The 22,536-nt window shown below is 43.8% G+C and overlaps 1 protein-coding gene and 1 long non-coding RNA gene across 4 annotated transcripts in view; both read right to left on the minus strand.

Moving 5' to 3' along the window:
* MROH1 (maestro heat like repeat family member 1) overlaps positions 1-22,536 on the minus strand; it is a 491,156-nt gene that overhangs the window by 130,253 nt on the left and 338,367 nt on the right. For all 3 annotated transcript variants that reach the window (XM_030220764.1, XM_030220756.1, XM_030220773.1), the window contains exon 34: positions 19,572-19,771. In XM_030220764.1, the coding sequence (XP_030076624.1) occupies positions 19,572-19,771 (200 nt within the window). The remainder of the gene's footprint in view (positions 1-19,571; positions 19,772-22,536) is intronic.
* Positions 3,651-18,333, minus strand: LOC115481555. Its single transcript, XR_003943975.1, has 4 exons — positions 18,260-18,333; positions 11,654-11,662; positions 5,038-5,044; positions 3,651-3,662 (listed from the first exon to the last, which is right to left on the minus strand). It is a non-coding gene; the product is annotated as an uncharacterized LOC115481555 (long non-coding RNA).

A 22,536-nucleotide genomic window follows, 5' to 3' on the forward strand; every position in this document is an offset into this window, starting at 1 on the left:
ATATGAATGTACAGATTACCTGCACGTTCATGAGTTTAAAAGTACACGCATGACTGTGAGAAGCAGCAAAACACCTAAGGGATAAATTATCAATGTGGACTACTGTTATTAGTCACTAGGCCTCATTGTATAAAATATGACCTGTGGTAAACATCTTACCAGTAGCCCACATTGATCAATACGCCCCTTAGTGGTGTGCATAAGGGGTGCATGGACGGTGCTGCACTTATATGTGCTTCTTTCAGAACATTTCTGTTAAACATGCCCATGTCGCATGTGTCAGGTCTATGACTGGTTTAACTGCAGGCCTCTAGATTTTAGGTGTCCCAATAGCAGGCTGAGCTAATGTTCTACAATGGACTCCTGATGCTGTTGTAGAATAGGCTTCTCATCGCACAGTATCAGGGTGCCTAAAGGGACACCCACTTATACAATTACCCCCCAAATATGTTATTAGTCAAATAAAAAGATATCACTTTAGATTATTTTTTGTTTTATTTTTATTCATAAACTAAATGAAGAGATGGGGGGGGGGGGGAACCTGCATGGAGTGGCAATTAGAACCCTAAACAATTGAAGAGGGAGGTAACCTGTTCAGAGTATCAGCTACAATCCTAATATTTATACACCAGGAACCCTGGCAGACCAATCACATCTGGCACTGGCACTCACAGAGGAAATATCTGGACTTGCATAGTAAATGTTGGCAGATAAAGACCTTAGGAGCGGGTGCACCATGGCTTAGATAACGGAAAGCGACCATTATCTTTATACATTTTCTTTATGTTTGAAGTGTTACGTCTTCTACTATTTTTCTTGCATATGGGATTTTTCTTTATTGATTCTGCATTTCCTATTTGTGGTTTTTGTTTTCTTGGAGATAAAGACCTGCATGGTGCTTCCTGTATTTATCATCCCTTTTATCTAACCTTCATTGTATAATACACCCCTTCTTGTAGTATAATTTTAATATACAGTGCCTTCTATTTTTATCAGCAGCTGGGGTTTGATTGCGTCTTTTGCACACAATGTCCCAAGGTATAACAACAAATATAAAGTTGCATATTGCCCTATACTCTTCCCTTCCACCCTCAAATCAATTCCCACTCATTGCTCCAAATAGGCCTCTAGCCATTCACACTCCTCAGCTGCTTCATGACACTTTTCAGTCAAATGTGTTAACTTTTCCATCCTTCCAATATACCCCAATCTGCTTTTCCAACTTACAAGTGCCAGAGCCTCCAGCTGTTTCCAGTGACCTGCAATATCACACCTCGTAGCTATCACCCTTATTTTCATTCACCTACTTTTGCTTCTAGTTATACTCTTGGGGACTGGCCCCAATAACAATTGCTTGGGGTCTAAACCGAATTCCTTCCCTTTCATAATGTTTCTCCTACCACTTTCTTCCAATACTTTATTTTTGGACATCACCACCAAATACTCCAAAAAGAACCCTCCTCATCCCAGCTCCCTCCAAATTCTATGCTACACTGCCAGAAAAATGTTCCTCAACCTTTCTGGACTGATATACAACCTAGAGAAAATGTTATAAGCATTCTATTTAATCAAGGTGCTTATTTTATTTAGTTAATAAAATTTTATGTACTCTCTTCTTGGACCAAAATACGCCATTCAAGATGGTGTACATATATAAAAAACAACAACATTAAAGGAATCCAGCAAGAATTAGAAACAGCGTCTTTTAATCAATTGAATATAAAACAACATTTCTAACACTTGCCTATCATCTCAAAAGCCCTCCTCGTGATGCCTCTTTCCACCCCACAAAAAGCTATACATTTTTGTTATTGTTCCCTTCGAGGTTGTCATGGACTCCCACAGGTATTAAGTCTAACTTATCTTTACCTCTAATCCCCTCTATTTTCATGAGTATCAAGAGTTTTTCTGGTACAGCAGAGCTATAGTGTTTACACAATTTTTAGTGGATGAGACGTACTACTTTAAGTAGGTGGCAGCATGGTTAGCGGACAGGCCTTGGCTCTTAATAAACTACGGCTGACATAAGAGGTGTGGCTACTGTGGGTGTGGCTACCATAGGGGGCGGACCCATAGATGGTGACCCCACCCATAATGAGTACCGGTATCTTTTTTCCTACAAAAAAAGCACTGGATTAACAAAATATTGGAACTCAACTGCATAAGTGCCAACTCTGCACCCGGAAAACTTACAAAATAGCTGGTTTTGGCATAGACACTAATTGGGTATGTTCAGCAGCACTGTCCTGTTAAATGCCGCTGAATATACCCGGTTGGCCCTGGAAAAGCAATTCAAACAGCTAGGAGTTTCTCCTGGCTGTTTAAACCATTTTGAATATCTGCCCCTTAGAGCTACTGTCGTTGGGCTGTAGGCCTACTGTGAGGGAGTGGGTGGTACAAGGCAGAGTTTCCTTAAGGATACTCCGTCACTGAGGCTGGAACTGAGCTACCTTAAGGCAGGGAATAGCTTAAGTAGCTTGCTGAATCATGAGGGCGAGGCTCAGAAGACAGAACAGGGAGGCCCTGAGTTTAGAAGTCCTCCACTCCTCCAACAGAAGTGTAAGCTGCAGAAGCTTCTCTAAGGTAGGCTAAGTTTATCTTTGAATCCTGCTGGTATGTGTAACTTTGGACTTTTGGGCTAAGTTAGGTGCCATTGTTTAACTCAAACCTGTTGGTTAGCTTGCGTGAGATACCCATTTATGTGCTCCACTGTCAATCAGTATACGACTGTGCACTCACTGATCGACCCCTGAGGAAGGCGTTTGTAAAAGCCGAAACACGGCCCATGTAGGGTCAGAATAAAGTTTGTGTTTTAGAGCATCTTATCCTGGTATTTTGTTTGGTCTCTTGAAGTTGGTTTCTCTTCCACTTCCTTTCGTGCATATAAGCAGTTTTAAAAATACTATACCAGTATAGGAGCAAAAAATAACTTGTGCTTTTTTTTTCACTATAAATAATTTCTATAAGCTGTTACAGCTCTAGTATACCCAGGGCAAAATAAGACAGCAGATGTAAATTCTCAAATTGGACATATTCCAAACACTAAAATGAAAATAAAATGATTTGTTCTACCTTTGTTGTCTGGTGACTGTTTTTCTGAACATGTTGGTCCCAGTCTCTGATTCGAAGGCTCTTTATCTGATCCCTTAATTCCGTTTCCAGGGCTTCCTTTCCATTTATTTCTTTACTTTCCTCCTTCATTTCTTGCCCTACATCAATAGGGCAAGAAAAGCTGGGTCCTCTGCAGACTTGACTGGAGGAGGCATAGAGTGGATCCAGCTTTTGCATATCATCCATGTGCAGATTTTCTCCTCTTTTCCCTTTCTTTCACCTTGTCAGTATGCATCTCCTTCCTCTCTCCATCACGTCCAGCATTTTTCCTCTCCCCCTCCATCCATGTTCAGCATTTCTTCTCTCTCCTCACCTCCATCCATGTTCATCTCACTTCTTCTCTCTTCCCTCCCCTCCATCTATGTCCAGCATTTCAACTCTCTCTCCTCCCCTCCATCCATGTCCAGCATTTCTCCACTCCCCCTCCACTCCATTCATGTGCATCTACGTCCTCTGTCTTCCCTTCCTTCCATCCATGTCCAGTATTTCTCCTCTCTCCCTTCCCCTCCAACCGTGTGCATCTCTTTCCTTCCCTCCAACATTTCTGCTCTCTTCCCTGCCCTCCACTCCATCCATGTCCAGCATTTCTCCTCTCTCCCCTCCATCTATGTGCATCTCCTTCCTGTCTTCCCTTCACTCCATCCATGTCCAGCATTTCTCCTGCCCTTTCCTCCATCCATCTATGTCCAGAAACTCTGCTCTCTCCCCTGCCCTCTCTTCCCATCCATGTCCAGATTCTTCTCTGCCCTCCCATCTGTGTCCAGCGATTCTCCTCTCTCCCCTGCCCTCCATGTCCAGTGATTCTCATCTGCCCTCCCCTCCCATCTATGTCTAGCGATTTCTCCTCTCTTTTTTCCTCTGCCCTCCCCTCCCATCCATGTCCAGCAATTCTCCTCTCTCCCTTGCCCTCCATGTCCAGCGATTCTCCATTGCCCTCCCCTCCCTGTCCAGTGATTCTCCTCTGCCCTCCCCTCCCATCTATGTCCAGCGATTTCTCCTCTCTCCCATGGCCTCCCCTCCCCTCTCCGCCATGTCCAGTGATTCTCCTTTGCCCCCTATCCTCCCCTCCTTGTCCAGTAACTCGCCCCAGGCCTCCAACTGCCCCCCTTTTTAAGCTCCCGTCGAGTTCCAGCGCCCCAGCCCCACCTGCCCGCCCTTAGCTTCCCGACAGCCCCCCTGCGCCGCGTTTAAATCTTTTATTTATTTTTTTAACGTGAAGTTGCAGCGCCAGCGTTAGTGAGAAGACCAGGCTCACCTCCTCCTGCCTTCCCTTCATTTCCTCTCAGTGTCCCGCCTCCCTGAGATGTAGTTTCCTGTTTCCGCGAGGGCGGGACACTGAGAGGGAACGAAGGGAAGGCAGGAGGAGGCGAGCCTGGTCTTCTCACTAACGCCGGCGCTGTGACTTCACGTAAAAAAAAATAAAAGATTTAAACGCGTCGCAGGGGTGGGGCTGTCGGGAAGCTAAGGGCGGGCAGGTGGGGCTGAGGCGCTGGAACTCGACGGGGGATTAAAAGAGGCGTCGCGGGTAGCAGAAATAGAAAGCAGGGCTGGGGAGCTAAGGGCAGGCTGGTGAACCTAGGAAAAAAAGGTGCCGGTACGCCGTACCGGTGCGTACCGGCACAAAAAAAAGCACTGAGTTAATCAGATAAATAGGACCGCATAAAACACAGTCCTATCTTTATCCAGTTAAGTTTTAAATATTGCACTGAACCAGATAACTGTTATCTGATTATTTAGCTGGATATTCAATAACTATGCCCAGACATGGCCCAGTATTGAATATTTGGGGATACTGCCAGAGGCAGCCACAAAAATGCTGACCACTGCCAACTGAATATTGACTTCTATATGTATAATCTATTTCTACAGAACCCATTCCTCCTTCAGTTCTTGAGCTGTATAGTCTCAGCATACACTGATTCTTACAGATAACCTAATGGGCATGGAGAAGTTTTCCTGTTCATACATATCCAATCTTTCAAGATTTTAATGAAATAAATGGAGAATGTGACTGGAGAGATTAGGCCTTACCTGCTAATCTACTTTCCTTTAGACCCTCCAGACTGGGCCAGACAGATGGGTTATGCATACTTACCAGCAAGTGAAGACTGAGAACTTCAGACCTCAAAGATCCTATATTTAGCCTATGTTGATCCCAGAGAGCCAGTATTTTCTTAACAAAGCAGAGGTAGAAACCCCAACTGCCCCTCCCCAAGCTCTGGCTCCACACAGCACTCCTACCAACAAAGGCAGCCTGGTGGAGTACACAGTCAGATCCTCAGCATATAAAACTTTGTGTAATTTGTTTCTGGCAAGTTAGCCAACTAAAAACTTACAGTGCAAACTGACAGTCAGCCAGTTCTTCTGATATATACACATACAGGGTGGGTGGGTCCTGGACCAGTCCGGAGGGACTGAAGAAAAGTAAATTAGCAGGTAAGGCCTAATTTCTCCTTCCTTAGCATCCCCTCCAAACCCAGTCCAGACAGATAGATGCTATCAGTTTTCAAGGATATCAGTTATCCACTGTAAGGAAATACTTGTTGTCCTGAAAAAGACAATTGTACGTGTATGATTTTCAAACTAACGAATCCCGCACTAAGCTGTGCTGCCATATATTGTCAAACAAAACACAGTCAAAACTTGCAAGCTGAGCTCATACAGCTCAAAATCCTGACTACCGAAGGGCTCTCCCCAGGAGACAGCTCCTCCATTCAGGAACCAAACTGAGGCCCTCATGATCAAAAGTCAACACTTATGTGCAAGCCCATTATCGCCGTTTTTGCTCACGCTTTTAACAACGTGGGATGATCAACGTGATTACCGCCGTAAACTGCAAGTGCGCCAGGCACCAGCGCACATGACATTTAAATGTAATCAATCTCATGTAAATGAGGTCCTTTTCTATTCCTCCCGGATGATCAAAGACTAGCGCCTCATGAACAGAGTTGTCGAACGGCGCTATGCTGCGAAACAGAGCTGCAGAATAACGCCAGGTCCTAGCTGGCGTTCTTGTGAGGCAGGTCCCATTAGAACCCCCCCTCTCCCTTCCTCCTTATGGGCCGGAAGTGCAAGGTGTAAACATCAGAGCACGCATTGTTATGTGTAGGTGAGGAATTTGTTTCTACTGCTTTTGTTATATTTTCTTTTTTGAGATGTGTGATGGTGGTATATCGGTAGTGCTTGCCTGCTATCGCATTCTTGCAGAAACGCGTGCAGTAGTGCAGCATGGAGACCCACCAGTGAGGGATGGGGTTGACCGCGAGCATGTCTTCAGGCCGCTACCTCGGCAGCTTGTGTACCGTCGGCGTGTATACCGCACAAGGGTGTCGTTGGGACGAAATGTCTGATACGGAGATTGTCAATATGTACCATTTGAATAGAGAGGTTATTTTTGAACTTTATGAGAAGATAAGAGGGGAAATAGATTCCCGCACTGCGCGATCACATGCTGTCCCTGGACTTGTTAAACTACTGTGCACATTGCAGTTCCTTGCAACGGGTTCTTTACAGCACGTGGTCAGGGCTTGCTGTGGTGTGGAGCAATCAACATTTTCAAAGCATCTGAATGTGGTTTTGAATGCCTTAACTGCACGGTTTAGGGACTATATCCGTTTCCCACGGAGTGAGGTAGAATTGCAGGAATTAAAAGTGCAATTCTTCAGTATAGCTGGCTTTCCCAATGTTTTGGGGGCCACTGATTGCACCCATGTCCCATTGTTCCCGCCATCAAGAACAGAATCTGTGTACCGCAACAGGAAGGCGGCCTACTCCATGAACGTTCAGGCAATTTGTGACGCCAAGCTGAGGATCTTGGACGCAGTTGTGAGGTTCCCGGGGAGCTGCCATGACTCTTATATACTGTCCCACTCAGACATAGGCCGCAATTTGTCCAATGGAACATATGGTGAAGGCTGGCTTTTGGGTAAGTATGTTGACTGTTTACAACACTGCAACGTTTGTACATTGATGTCCGCAAAACAGGTGCTTCCCTGGACTCCAGGAGAGCTTCCACCAAGTCCAGCTCATCCCCAGAGAAACTGGAATACTCTTCTATGGGATCCGGATCCCAGTTCAAGTGTTGCCTCCTTGAAACACTGCACCCTTCATTATATTACAATTTTATAGCCTGCAAAAAACACAAAGTTCAATGCGGGTAACAAAAAGCAATCCAGAGCATTCTCCTGAGATTTACAATCTCTCTATATAAAAGGCAACCCCAACGTTCTAATGAAGCCTCACCGGAAACTTGAAGGGGGCGAGATATCCGGTTTGCCACAGACTGTGTGCCCCGCCCTCGCGCCACAATGTGATGACGTTGAGGGCGGGCGAACGATGCGTCTCGCATGACACGCAAACGGTCCCCCCGTCCATCTGATCTCACGGTCGCCGTCGCTCAGGCCTTCAATCGCCTCTCTCCATCTGCCCCTCACAGCGCCTCTCACCTCCGAGTGAAGGCGCTGCAGCAGGCAACAGATGATCGTTTCCCTTCGGCCCTACCTCCTTCCCTCCCTGTGTCCCGCCCTCACAGAATTTACTCAGACAACGGCGGGACAGGGAGGGAAGGAGGGAGGCCCGAAGGGAAACAATCATCTGTTGCCTCTGCTGCAGCGCCTTCACACGGAGGTGAAAGGCGCTGTGAGGGCCCGACCCCACCCCCCCCAAGCAACACTGACCCCCCTCCAAGCCCCTGAACCCCCTCCAAGCCCCCACCGTCGCAGCACATCCCACCCCGCTCCCTCCGAGTCCAACCGACAACGTTCACAGCTCCTCCCACCACAAACAACAGGTGAGCCTATTTAGTTCCCTGTAAGCAAGGAAGCCAATTTGCTTGATCTCTATTTCCACTGTCCCGCGCAGCCGTCATTGCTATACACTCAAAATAAAGCAACCAAACATATGAGCTCCTGCATCCAGGTTGTCGTTCTTTATTATTGCTTCATCTGTAACAACTGTGAAGGTGTTTCATTTGCACCCACCCCCCCTCCAAGCCCACAGCCACTTCCTCACAGTACCCCCCCCCCCCCCCCCCCACAAACATTCACACACACACTCTCTCTAACACACACAAAACAAAAAACCTACTGGTAGCCACCAAAAACACAACCTGAAGGATCCCTCACTTTCAACCCATCACCACAGCAACGCAGACCCCCCCTTCAAAACTCCCTCATCACTCCCTCACAGTTCACCATCCCCCACCCCCCTCCCCCTAACATTCTCACTCACACACACCATCACACCCTCCCAACTAGCCTACCACGCCCACCCCTCCTTTTCCCACCCCTCAAACAACATTCTGACAACAAAAACACAATATCTATCACACACAGAAAAACACTTCACTAATGACAACAAGCCACAACACAACCTGAAGGCGGTGGGCCACCACAACCAGGCGGCGGCCGACCACAAGGCCCTGGAGAACACCTGGATACTTATGCACAAACTGGTGAGTTGCAGAGCAGTGGGAGAGGGGAGGAAGGACGGCCTGCAAATCGCACAACAAGAAAGGGGGCCGTGGAACTCGGAGGGGAGAGAGGGTGGCGTAGGACTCGGAGGGGACAGAGGAAGACAGCAAAGGAGGAGGGGGGGGGGACAATCTTGCTAGCGCCCGTTTCATTTCCTACAGAAACGGGCCTTTTTACTAGTGATTAATAAAACCTCCAAACAAGCCCACTTAAATCAATGAAAGAGGATCATTGATTTAGACTTGCAAAGAACTTTTTAAACAAAAACATCTTCAGCAACTTTCCACATTGACAATAGCTGGCTGTTTGTCTAAAGGACAGAGGTAAAAGATTCCAATATGATGCCGCCTGATATGACAGAGAGGCCTTAAATGGTCACAGTACTTTAATTTGATCAATCAGATACATAAGGATCTCACATGGAAAGCCTTAAAAACCAACACAATACCTTAAACCCCTGATGGCGAACCTATGACACGCGTAACCATTTTCGGTGACACACGGCCGCATGTGGCCGCATACAGAGAAGCAGCGGCGTTCCTTGCTGACACCTGGGGCGGATCGCCGATGCGCCCCCCCCCCCCGGGTGCAGCGCGATCTCCCCCCCCCCCCCCGGCGAAATCACCACCCCCCCCCCGGTGCATGTTTACCTGCTGGGGGGGTGCCGTGTGCGCTCCTATTGGCTCCCTCCGAGTCCTCCGCTTGTTCCCTCCCTGCTGCTCCCTCTGCCCCGGCTCCTGCACGGCCGTTAGGGGATCTTTGACCTCACTTCCGGCCGGTGGAGCAGAGAGCAGCGGAATGCCGTGGGGGACGCATCTCTGGGGGCCCTGTGATCGCCATTACCAGCAACCACATAACCACAGCAACCATCATCCAATCTACTGTTCTGGGGTGTCGTAGATTTCTAACTGACCATCATTACTGAGATAGGTGAGGGAGAGGCTGGGAGAGGCGAGGGCATGTGCTATGGGTGCCGTTTCCCGCCATTAGAAATAGCGGCAGCCATCTTAATTTACATAAGGTGGTCAGTTAGGCTAGTTAACCCCTAATTGCCTGCAGGGCTAACAGGCTATCTATAATTCTATCTTCTGTCACTGCCCCCCTGATGGAGAACCCAAAAAATAAAAAACCAAGGTTAAGTAAAGGAAGTGGTAGTAGCAGTAGCCGACCCTTTCAAGAGACATGGACCGAGATGTATGGCATTATAGAAAAAAATGGCAGATCATTTTGCGTTCTATGTACTGAAACGGTAGTAAGCAGAACGTGGAATATAAATAGACATTTTGAAACTAATCATTCCCAGCTCTTGAAAAAAAGTGAGGATGAAAGGAAGGAATACATTTCCAGGCAGCTACACTTTTATAAGAGCCAATCTAATTCTATCCTTACATTTGTAAAAGGTTCTACAAATTTAACATCTGCAAGTTTGAGCATTGCTCACTCCATAGCTCAGCATGGAAAAGCACTCAGTGAGGGAGAATTTATTAAAGAAACTCTCCTAAGATGTGCACCAGTTCTATTTCACGATATGCAGAATAAAGATGCAATTATTAAGAGAATATCTGAGTTACCAGGAAATTTGGAGTGCCTGGATCCGATTACCAGACACTTTTAGCACCCTTAAAAATATAGCAATGGCTTTACTCACAATTTTTCCCTCTACGTACTTTTGTGAAACCTTATTCTCAGCGTTAAATAATATCAAAACCAACAAAAGAAACAGATTGAAAGATGAAGTTAGTAGCGTTTGCTTGTGCTTGAAGTGTACAAAATACCAACCTTCAATTGAAGATTTAGCCAATGAAATTCAGCAACAAAAAAGTCACTAATAGGCAGATTAGTTAAAGAATTCCCCCTCCCCCTCACTTATCTTAGTTCACAGCACCCCACACAAGTTAAATAATATCAAGACCAACAAAAGAAACCGACTGACAGATGAACAAAGAAGTCACTAAGCAGGTAAGTTAAATAATTAGGTTTTGGTTTATTAAATACAGTTATATATTACAATTATACATTTTTGTTATTTAAACTATAAATATCGCGAAATTATGGTTTTTTTCTCGAAGTGACACACCACCCGAGTTATGCTCGGTTTTTTGGCGAATTTTGACACACCAAGCTCAAAAGGTTGCCCATCACTGCCTTAAACTGTAATCTGGCCTCTACAGGCAACCAGTGTAAATTCAGCAAGACAGAAGCGATAGGTTCAAATTTACCAACAGCAAAAATTACATTCGCAGCAACATTCTGCACCCTTTGCAATTTAGCTTTCAGAACCTTTGAGCAGCAAATTTAAATACAATTACAGTAATCAAGTTGTGAGAGTACTAAAGATTGAACCAGTAGTCAAAGTACAGCTAAGTCAATATATTTACGGATAACCCTTAATTTCTTAAGTAACGAAAAGGCATTCTTTACCAATATGTATAACACAACTATTCTTAAGATGGATAACAGACCCACCCACAAAAATTTCACTTTTTCTTTATTCAAAATTAATATGAGAGAGCCCGTGATTCAATTAATGATAGACATTGAGAAAGATTGAATTCATGATCCACATTTCCCAAGGAGAAAGGTAGTAAAACAGTAAAGCAAAGTTACTCACCTGTAGCAGGTGTTCTCTGAGGACAGCAAGTCAAGTATTCTCACATGTAGGTGACAACATCCAATGTAGCCAAGTGTGCTGACTAGTGAGTTGTAGAAAATTCTAGAAGTGTCGCACCATGTATGTGCTAGTACCTTCCCACCTGACGCACGAGCTCAGCACCGTCATTGTAAAAAGCTACAGAATTCAGCTCCAAGGGGAATTGGGAGGGTATGTGACAATACTAAAAACCTGCTGTCCTCAGAGAATACCTGCTACATGTCAGTAATTTTGCTTTCTCTGAGGACAATTGAATCCTAGCTACCAGGCTCACTGAAAACATCAATGCTAGGACAATAGAGATTCGAAACGTTGAGGCCTGTACTTTATCAACCTGAAACAATTTGCGTATTAGTTGAGGAGGAACAGCCTGGAACATAAAAAAACTGGGACCAGGGGTGTGGAGTTGGATTCTAGACACCAAAAAATTCTGCAGAACTGCCTGCCTGAATTGGCTGTCATGTCGGGTATCCTGCTCAAGGCAGTAATGAAATGTGAATGTGTGGACAGATGACCACAATGCAGCTTTGCAAATCTCCTCTATGGAGGCTGGTCTAAAGTGGGCTACCGACATAGCCATGACTTTGACATTATCAGCCTTGACTTGACATAACCCTCTAGATATTTCTTCACTCAGTGTTTAATTAAACTCTGGAATCTGTTGACAGAGAATGTGGTAAAAGCAGCTTAGCAGGGTTTAAAAAAAAGTTTGGCTAGCTTCCTAAAAGAAAAGTCCATAAGCCATTATTAAGATGGACTTGGGGTTGAATCCACTGCTTATTTCTAGGATAAGTATGTAACATAAGTATTGCCATACTGGGACAGACCGAAGGTCCATCAAGTCCAGCATCCTGTTTCCAACATTGGCCAATCCAGGTCACAAGTACCTGGCAAGATCCCAAAACAGTACATTTTATGCTGCTTATCCCAGAAATAAGCAGTGGATTTTCCTCATGTCCATTTTAATAATGGTCTAAGGACTTTTCCTTTAGGAAGCCATCCAAACCTTTTTTTTAAACCCTGCTAAATTAACTGCTTTTACTACATTCTTTGGCAATGAATTTCACGCCGAGTGAAGAAGTATTTTCTCTGATTTGTTTTAAATTTACTACTTTGCTTCCTTTGAAACTGGCGAGTAATTTTTTTACATACTTGGGGATTATGTTACCGTCTAGACCGAGGGAGCTCTATACTTTTAAATGTTACAAGACTACTGGAACAGACAACTCAGCAGTTAGACTCATGGGGCACCTTAACACTGTCCTTAGCGGGAAGGATAGGTCTTATTAAAATGGTGATATTGCCGAGATGGCTTTATACATTACAGATCCTGCCCATAGTGTTACTGCAGAAAGATATCAAACGCTTGTATCGATTGGTGTCCAGATTTTGTTGGGCAAAAAAACGAGCTAGGATATATGTTGAAATATATGTTGGGTGGATGGAGACAAGGGGGCTTGGGAATACCCAATATTAAATTTTACAATATGGCATGCCTCCTACGCCAGACGCGAGATTGGCTATTCCAATCCCAGGAACATACACCTCTAGAGATGGCAGAAGCGCTGTACAGTCCATATCATGGGATAACATTAGCACATTTACAGAAAAAGGAGATCCCACATAGATTTAGACACAATGTTCTGATTCTATCACTCAGAGCAGCGTGGAGATTCTTAGGGGAATTACTGGGTGGAGATCCGAGTGTAACTGAATACATAAACATCAAGGGAAATCCGGCCTTTGTGCTCGGGCTGGAAAATAAAACTTTTGATAGGTGGGCACAGCTAGGAGTGACTTGTTTAGCAGATGTACCGGGAAAGAATGGGGATATACTGCCGCTGCCGCAATTATTGGTTCATGGGGAGCAGGGATGGGGTGACACGTACGCGCATTGCCAACTTAGACACTACATACAAACATTAGATAAAGAAGCATTGCATTGTAAATTGGGTAACAAAATCAAAAAATTCTTTGACGAGATTTCTGAAACTGCTCCATCCATATCCCAGATACATCAGAAGCTGTGGGGGTTGGCTCCAGGGAAGGAGATGACCCAGATTAGACAGAAATGAAAAAAGGATGTGAGCCGCAATTTGGAATCTTGGGATATTACAGCGCAGATAAAAGATATACCAAGAATAATAGGGGGAGCAGATTATAGGGAATGCGCGTACAGGATGCTCCATAGAGCTTACTTTACCCAAGTTCAATTATATAAATCAGGGGGCATTGAGACATCGCTCTGCTTGAAATGTAATATATATGATAATTCTTTGTATCATGCAGTGTGGGGATGTGTAGTAATACAGAGCTATTGGAGACAAATAGTTACTTACCTGTCTTGTGTGTTGTGTAGTAGAATAGACATGAATCCACTGCAGTTGGTACTAGATCTGCAAGAACCACCATTAAGACTCAATGCTGACAAAACATTATTGTATCGAAAATTATGTCTGGTGGCAAAGAAATGTATTATGCAATATTGGACTGTGGCCAATTCGCCATCTTATTGGCATTGGCGTAACCGGGTACACCAATTGCTGGTGTGGGAGGCAAAAGAGGCAAAAGGATACTGCAAAAGGAAATTACGGTTTCTTAAAATATGGGGATGCTACCTAGAAAAAATGACACAGAAAGGCCGAAGTCTGGTTGTTAATACCTTATAATTGTGCAATGTTTATTCATAATACTTTGTTGTCTCAGACATGAGTTAATCGAGGGGGGAGGAGGGACCAAGAGGAAGTAGAGGGGGGGAGGTTGAGGGGGAGGGGAATGGGGAGTAAGGTAGGTAATTAGGTACGGGACTTTACATTTTCTTGGGGATGTTAGCTGTTCACTCTGTACTACAGCAGAATACTCGTTGTTTTTAAAAATTGTACACCTATCCGTTATGAAGTTTATATTGTACTTCTATGCTTTAATTATAATAAAATGTTGAAATATAAATTTACTACTTTGTAGCTTCATTGCGTGCCCCCTAGTCCTAGTATTTTTGGAAAGAGCAAACAAGCTATTCACGTCTAGCCATTTCACTCCACTCATTATTTTATAGGCCTCTATCATATCTCCCCTTCAGCCATCTCTTCTCCAAGCTGAACAGCCCTAGCTGCTTTAGTATCTCCTCATAGAGAAGTCATCCCATTCCCTTTATCATTTTCGCCGCCCTTCTCTATATCTTTTCTAATTCCACTATATCATTTTTGAGATGCGGTGACCAGAACTAAACACAATACTCAAGGTGCGATTGCACTATGGAGCGATACAAAGGCATTATAACGTCCTCATTTTTATTTTCCATTCCTTTCCTAATACCACCTAACATTCTATTTGAATTTCTTAGCCGCCACCGCACACCGAGGAGAGGGTTTCAATGTATCATCAACAATGATGCCTAGATTCCTTTTCTGGTCGGTGACTCCTAACGTGGAACCTTGCATTACATAGGTATAATTCGGGTTCCTCTTTCCCACGTGCATCACTTTGCACTTGCTCATATTAAATGTCATCTGCCATTTAAATGCCCAGTCTCCCAGTCTCGTAAGGTCCTCTTGTAATTTTTCACAATCCTCTTGTGATTTAACAACTTTGAATAACTTTGTGTTGTCAGCAAATTTATGTTTCAACAATTTTATTGATGGTACCACAAGATTAACAGTCAACATTCTCAATATACAAGCCGTCATAAACAAAATAAACTGGGTAATGATAAGACAATGGGTACACCATCAAAATTTTAACATCTTCTCCCCTCCTACCCAACTCCCCTGTCTAAGTGTACTTCAACAATTTCCCTCCCTTTGACGCCCAATACACATAATACATTTCTGCAGATTTAACCCATCAATGTCAGCAAATTTAAATACCTCACTAGTTACTCCCATCTCTAGTTCATTTATAAATATGTTAAAAAGCAGCGGTCCTAGCACAGACCCTTGCGGCAACCCTTCTCCATTGAGAATACTGACCATTTAACCCAACTCTCTGTTTTCTATCTTTGAACCTGTTTTTAATCCACAATAGGACACTACCTCCTATCCCATGACTCTCCAATTTCCTCTGGAGTCTTTCATGAGGTACTTTGTCAAACGCCTTTTGAAAATACAGATACACAATATTGACTGGCTCACCTTTATCCACGTTTGTGCACCCCCTCAAAGAAATTTAAAAGATTGGTGAGGATAAGCAGCATAAAATCTTTTTTTTTACTGTTTTGGAATCTTGCCAGGTATTTGTAACCTGGATTGGCCACTGTTGGAAACAGGATATTGGGCTTCATGAACCTTTGGTCTGTCCCAGTATGTTCTTATGTACTATATGATACTACATTGTTCATATATTCCGTTAAGTTCAGAGCAGATTCTAAGCAGATTACAAACCAGAGTTCCATCATTCAGGAGAATTACAATAGAAACATCTAAAAATATAAATCTAAAATACATCCCTTATCATCACTATAAGAAATCTTTTTCAACAAACAAAAATGGCTTTAGCACTCTTTGAACAGCATAGTACAGTTGTAGTCTCTAAATTTCCAAAGGCAATCTGTTCCAAAGCTTCACTCCCTGATATAGAAAGGACAGCTCTAAATGGATTTCTTTTGAATGCCCCTAAAAGATGGCTAATTTAATTTCAAATCACATTCTAATCTAGCCGAGGAAAAAGATGATGGAAAATCCAAATAATTAATCAAATTACCAGGGCAGTCACCATGTAACAATTTATACATCATACAAGCTAGTTTAAATTGTAATCTTGGGTACACAGGAAGCCAATGTAATTCCTTTAATAAGGGGGATGCTCTTTCATATTTTCCCAAACCATAAATCAATCTTGCAGATGTGTTCTACAGAAACTGCAACCTTTGTAGCAACTTTTTAATAAATCCCCCAAATAGCGAGTTGCTAAATATGGAAGTAAAACTGCCTGTGCCAATGTTCTAAAACTATCCGAATGGAGTTTAGAGTGAATTGCTCTTAGTTCCCGTACTTGAAAAAAACAACAACATTTTTTAGACAAGGTCTTCACATGTAATTCAAAAGTTAGACCTGAATCAATTATAACTCCTAATACATTTGTGATAAGGAGCATCTACTGGCTGTGAAGCAGCGGACCCTTGCCAAATGGGAAGGTGTCTCGATTATTGCCATCAGAACAGATAATAGCTGCCTTAGCTTCCGGAACAGGCTAAAAACCTCTATCTTTCCAAAGATTGTTTCATAACAATCCATTATGGCTTCTGTCTCCTCGTATCATCTATTAGACTTTCCCATAATGTTATTTTGTCTCATGCATACACTCTAACAGTTTCTGCTTTTCTCACACTTGGAATATAAACCGTACTGAACCCTGGAAAGGGGATATTAGTAGTATACAAGAATTGTTTTGATTTGACTCTCTTTTTCACTGCTTCAACTACTTGAGGGTCTCATGTTTTATGTGGTGATGTATTGTGTCTCACTGCATGGGGTCATCCACACAAGGAAGGGGGTATTGATTGGGGGGGTCATTGTTAAAATTAAATCATGCAAATTAGTTCATTGAGTACCGTTATGTTGGATTTTCTTGACACTGTGTAACATTCTTATGTCATTTTCACTTTTGCTGATATTTTGTACCTGTTGCTTGTTGTGTTTCTTTGTGTTGAGATTCTCAATAAACAACTTCTTAAAAAAAAAAAAAATATATATATATGGTTTTGACTGAAATTGAACCAGCAACTAAAATTTGCAGTTCAGTTTCAGCTGAAACTGAACCCAACGCCCCCCCCCCCCCCAGCACCCCTCCTCCTTCTCTCCCACCACCCACCCGAAGGTCCTCCCCAGGACTACCTTTAAACCTCCTGGAAGTCTAGTGGGTCTTCAGGGCAAGAACGATCCCCAGTCGCTTGTCTCCGCTGGTTCCACAGCCAAAATGTCTGCCAAGAGTGCTGCGAGAGGTCCCGGTGGCCATCTTGGGATTAGACACATCATAAGCAGAAGCAATCTCCAGTCGCTTCTGCTGTTTTCAACCTCAAAATGGTCACCAGGACCTCCAGTGGCAGTCTCACAAGGCCTGGAAGCCATTTTGGCCACGGGGGCAAGAGTGACTGAGGATCGCTCATGCCTAAGGAACCACTAGACCTGGGTAGGGCCTTCAGATGGTGGGTGGTGGGAGAAAGGGGGGGTGTGGGGGGGTGGACAGTGATTGCGGGAAGAAGGGGCATGGAGTGGAGAGTGATTTCAGGGGCAGGAGGCATGGGGTGGAGACTGATAGCAGGGGTGTAGGAGCAAATCAAGCACTATATGTGTTCCTATATAACAAAGATATATGGGATTATAATACAACGCACTATCCAGCATTAATAACCTGACTTCAAAAATTAAGATTCAAGTTTATTCCATTTTACTATGCAAAGCCTATTATATGCTGAAGCTGCAACCTTGCATACAGATGAAGACTGCTGGCAAGAGTCCTGATGTGCTAGAAAAGCAAGGTTATCAGCATCAACGTCGTGGCCAGAACAGCCAAGGACTCTTGGAATTACCCTTGCAGCTGGAGAGACGCTGTGGCTGGCAAATTGCACATTTTTATGAAACCCTGGCTTCTTGCAAAGGTGACTCCTTCAATGTGGTGCCAGTGAGGTGATCAGTTGTCCCTTGAAGTCACATTATTTGGGGTAAACAAAAATACGTGTGTGTCACCCTCAAAGCTAGAATGTACATCATTAGCACAGCTGCAGCCCAAGATTTCTGTATAAAACGGGGCTCTTATCTGAGGCAGGAGGCAGCTGTGTTGATATTCAGACTGTGCTGAATCCGATTAAACACCTGAGGAACACGCTGTCACTGGCTAGAAGTCTGAATCAGGTTGTATGTGTGCTATGTACTTTTTTATGTGCTTTGGGCTTGGTGTGACTCTTTCACTTAGGAAACTAGTTAGGGATTTATGTGCGCTTACTCTGAGCTGTTTCTACGGTAAGTCTTCCTGTGCCTTTATTCTTTCTTTTTTTGCACATTATCTTTGCTACTATTGTAAATAAATCTACACTCTATTTTCATAATACTTGGTTGTGGAGTTAGTCCTTTCTATTATTTAGGGCATAGTGAGCTTAGATCTAAGGATAAGAGGTAATATATTTGCTTCTGACACTTCACTCACTAAGGCTGGTATTACCAGAGGCCTATTCTTGTTAGATTTTATGCTAAGTGTAGGTACCCAAATAACACTCCCAAAAGGGTTGTATCTGTATGTGCTCACAGGGGGGAAGTGAGGGGGGGTTGCATTTCGGGTCGGTTTTGGTACAGAAACTGAAACCAAAATTTGGTCAGGCTCCAAATCCATCACAAGATAGAAAAATAGGATGTATGCAAAGTGTGATGATATTACAATAAGTTTTACTATAAGGTGGTTAAGTCACGAGGAACTGGTACTGAAGTGATTAGCATCAAAACTGTGTTGTTTCAGGTCTCTCCTTGAGCTCACATGAGACAAAGCTCAAAGGAGGCTTTCATCAGATGTGTGAGTATAACACCAAATTCCCATGACACCGCCAGGAGGGAACGGAAGCAGGTCTTGAGTAAAATAAACTGAATTCTACACAGAGAGAGCACCGTCTTCTACCTGATGATAATAAGCAACAATTCTACTGAGCAGATTTGGGATTAAGGATAGACTCTGATAGATTTTTTAAAAGTATTCAATGTGTTTTTCTGTGGGACAAGGGATCTAGCATCTTGCCCTCACTACAAATGCAAAACTGCTTCTATATAAAACCATAGGATCTTCTGCTATAATTCTTTCTAGAAGACAAAAAGATCTGGCTATTCAGTGCCAGGCCACATCTGGGCACCAGTGCCAAATATCCGGCTCATGAACAGTGCCCAGCTGCTGTTCAATGGCATACCCGCACAGCTAACCAGGTACGGTCAAGGCTGCCTTTTGTACAGTCTAATTTGTCCGGTTACCTATATGGTCACTGGCAGTGAATATCGCATAACTTCCGGATCTGCCCAACTGCGTCCCGCCCTGGCAGTAACCAGACAGGCCGTGGTGGTCAGAGCTGACATTCGGCGGCATTGTGCACTTAAGTACAGCTGAATATTGGCTCCTGGCCTGCTCAGCATGGTTTAAGCATTCAGGAGCCTCTACTACCCACTATTAAGCTATGCTAAATATCAACCTCATTTTACACACCTTTTCAGAGAAACTATCATACTCAATATACAAGCTGGAACCTCCCTGGCACCACAGGATCAGAATTGGGCTTCATGCTCCGCTTCTATCTGCTTTGCTCACTGGCAGGTTTATGAACCCTATCTGAATCCAGATTCCTCATTTGTTCCATCTAGCCTCCATACCTGCAGGGGTCCATGCTCTGCGGCACATGGATGAGACTGGGACCCTTTTTCTCTTTGGTGCCTTCCAGGTTCTTTGGGGGCTGGACCCCCACCATACAGCTGATACGCAGCAGTAGACTCACAAAGAGCTGTGGATATAGGTTGAGCACCGCTGGCCCAGATTCTGCCACAGATAGGATCTCACAGAATGCACAAGTGGCCTACAGAAAAGAAATAAAACCAAAGACAGAACATTTGACACTTCTCAATTTTACTGATCATTACATAAGAACTGCCTCACTGTTTTGTTTTTCCCCAAGAACTTTTATTGATGGAAATAGCATCATGTTACAGTTAGCATCAGTTGCCATCATATTCAAATACAAAACTTCACAGTATAATCACTGAGTTACCCCCATCACCCTCCCTCCCCCTGCCCCCCATCCCTCTGGAATCAAGGTGGTGTTGGTGACTGAGATTTCCACTGTTCATATTTTTACCAAAGCTTATAAAATGACATCAGATGTCCACATCTCATAGCTGTTAGTTTAGACATTTGAAACAGAAAGTCCACTTTATGAAGAATAGGTCACATAGATGGTAATGTCTATTGCTTCCAAGAACGGGCCAAAGCCAATTCTGCTGCTATAAAGAAATGTACTGCCATCTTATGTTGGATCACAGTAATCTCTGGCGGCTTGAAGTGTAGTAAGCAATATTCCGCTTTGCAAGGGTAATTTTGTTGCAATACTTGTTGTACCAACTTCAACACTGACGTCCAATAGGACTGAACCACTGGACAGGTCTACCAAATATGCAAAAAAGTTCCTCAATCACCACATTTTCACCAGCAGTCAACAGAAACCTGTGGATATATATTTTATTTAAATGCTCTGGGGTATAGTACCACCAATACAACATTTTAAAGCCATTCTCAGAGAGACATTGAGCCACTGAGGGCTTCAACAGGTACCTGCATCCTTTCTCCCAAGTATCCGGGTGAAAGGTTGTTTGTAATGCCTCCTCCCATTGACAAGTATAATGAAGTTGGGGGTTAATGTATGATAATAAAGCTACGTAAAGAAGAGACACGCTACCCCTTCCTCCCCCACCACGTAGATCTCGTTCTAATGCTGTTTCTACTAAGCCCAATTCCTCCTGCGCTCTCTTGCGAATGAAGTCTTGCACCAGCCAATAGTGAAAGAGTTCCTTTCCTTCCAATCCATATTCCTCTTGCAATTCATCAAAATTGAGTATCCTCCCATAGTCCCAAAGTATACATGCAATTGGAGGCCCATCTTTTATAAACCGGATCACTAGATCCAGAGGGGAATCCAGAGGCCTACCGGACAGTTGTCTGTAAGTAATACTTGTGATCTGCAAAAAAGATTTTTTTGTATGGAATACCATGTGGTCATTGGGTGACTAATCCCTATCGGTACCCTTCGAATGGTGGCTAACAAATCAGTCCCGGTAACCACAAAACATCCCCAATAGCGCGGGTGCCCACCCATGCCCTCTCCCAATGAAGCCATTTCTTAGATGCAAAGGGGGTCCAATCTGCTACTATCTTAATTTGTGCGACCTGATAATACAAATAAAGATAGAGAACTCTCACTCCCCCCTTAGTGATCATTTCAAAGAGCATGGATTGCCTCACCCGTGGTGGACGTTTCCGCAATATAAATGTGAAGAGTTTACGATTGAGTTTTTCAAAGAATCGGTAAGGGATCGGGAGTGGGTGAGCCAAGAATAAGTACAACAGTTTTGGTAATAGCATCATCTTTATCGCTTGAATATGGTTTGCCTTTCCTACTTATCCAGTTCAGCAAGCAACTCTGAGAGCTTTATGGGGAAACTGGTGGCATACAGCCCATCTACAGTGGGTGTAACATGGACCTCTAAATATTTAATGGATCTAGACGCCCATGCAAATGGGAGGTCCTTCTTCAACTGAGCTATCCTTTGCGGTGGGACTGTTAGGTTGAAGATTTCTGACTTGGTTATATTGACCTTAAAACCTGACATCAATCCATACTGTGTGATAATTTCTATAACCTGTTTTAGAGATGTCTCGGGTGATGTTAGAGTCAAGAGGACATAATCCGGAAAAAGAATGATTTTATGTTCCCAGTGCCCCCTAATGAGCCCCCTAATCTCTTCATCCCACCTAATCAATTGTGCTAGGGGTTCTATAGAAATAACAAAGAGTAGTGGAGCAACTGCACATCCCTGTTGGGTACCCCTATGGAGCTCCAATGGCTGGGTGTATGATCCGTTAATTCTCAGGGCTGCAAGCGGGTTCCTATAGAGCAAGTGTATCCATGAACGGTATCGCCCCCCTGACTCCCATCTGTGCCAGCACTGTAAACATGAAAGGCCGGCTCACCCTGTCTAATGCTTTTTCAGCATCGACTGATAATAATAATGCGGGTATGAAATCATCCTGTGCCTGTTGAAGCAGGTGCATCAAGCATCTGATATTATCATACGTCTGTCGTCCCACAATGAACCCCGCCTAATCCTCATGTATTAAGGCAGCAGAAGTCTTTTAGCCAATATTTTTGTAAATATTTATATAATCAATAAGGAAATCGGCCTATAGGAGCTACATGCTTGGGGATTTTTACCTGGTTTTAGCAGCAAAGTGACAGCCGTCAACCGCCAAGAATAAGGTAGTCCCTGTGCATCATCAAAGGCCTCAAGCACCCGCAATAGTACAGGTGCCAAGTATTTAATGAAAGTTTTATAGAACTTATTAGTAAATCCATTGGAGTCTGGGGCCTTATTGTGGGGGACACTTTTTATGGCCCAAAGTTATAGTTTTAGATAGTTGTTCTGCCTCACCCTGTGACACCTGGGGGAGATTTACCTCATTTAGAAACATCTTAATTTCTGCCTGGGTGGGCATCTGCTCTGGTGTATATAGCCTTTCATAAAAATGATAAAATTTAGCCTTTATCTGCTCTTGCGAGGAACATAACGC

Source organism: Microcaecilia unicolor, chromosome 1, assembly GCF_901765095.1.
Source record: "Microcaecilia unicolor chromosome 1, aMicUni1.1, whole genome shotgun sequence".
Lineage (NCBI taxonomy): Eukaryota > Metazoa > Chordata > Amphibia > Gymnophiona > Siphonopidae > Microcaecilia > Microcaecilia unicolor.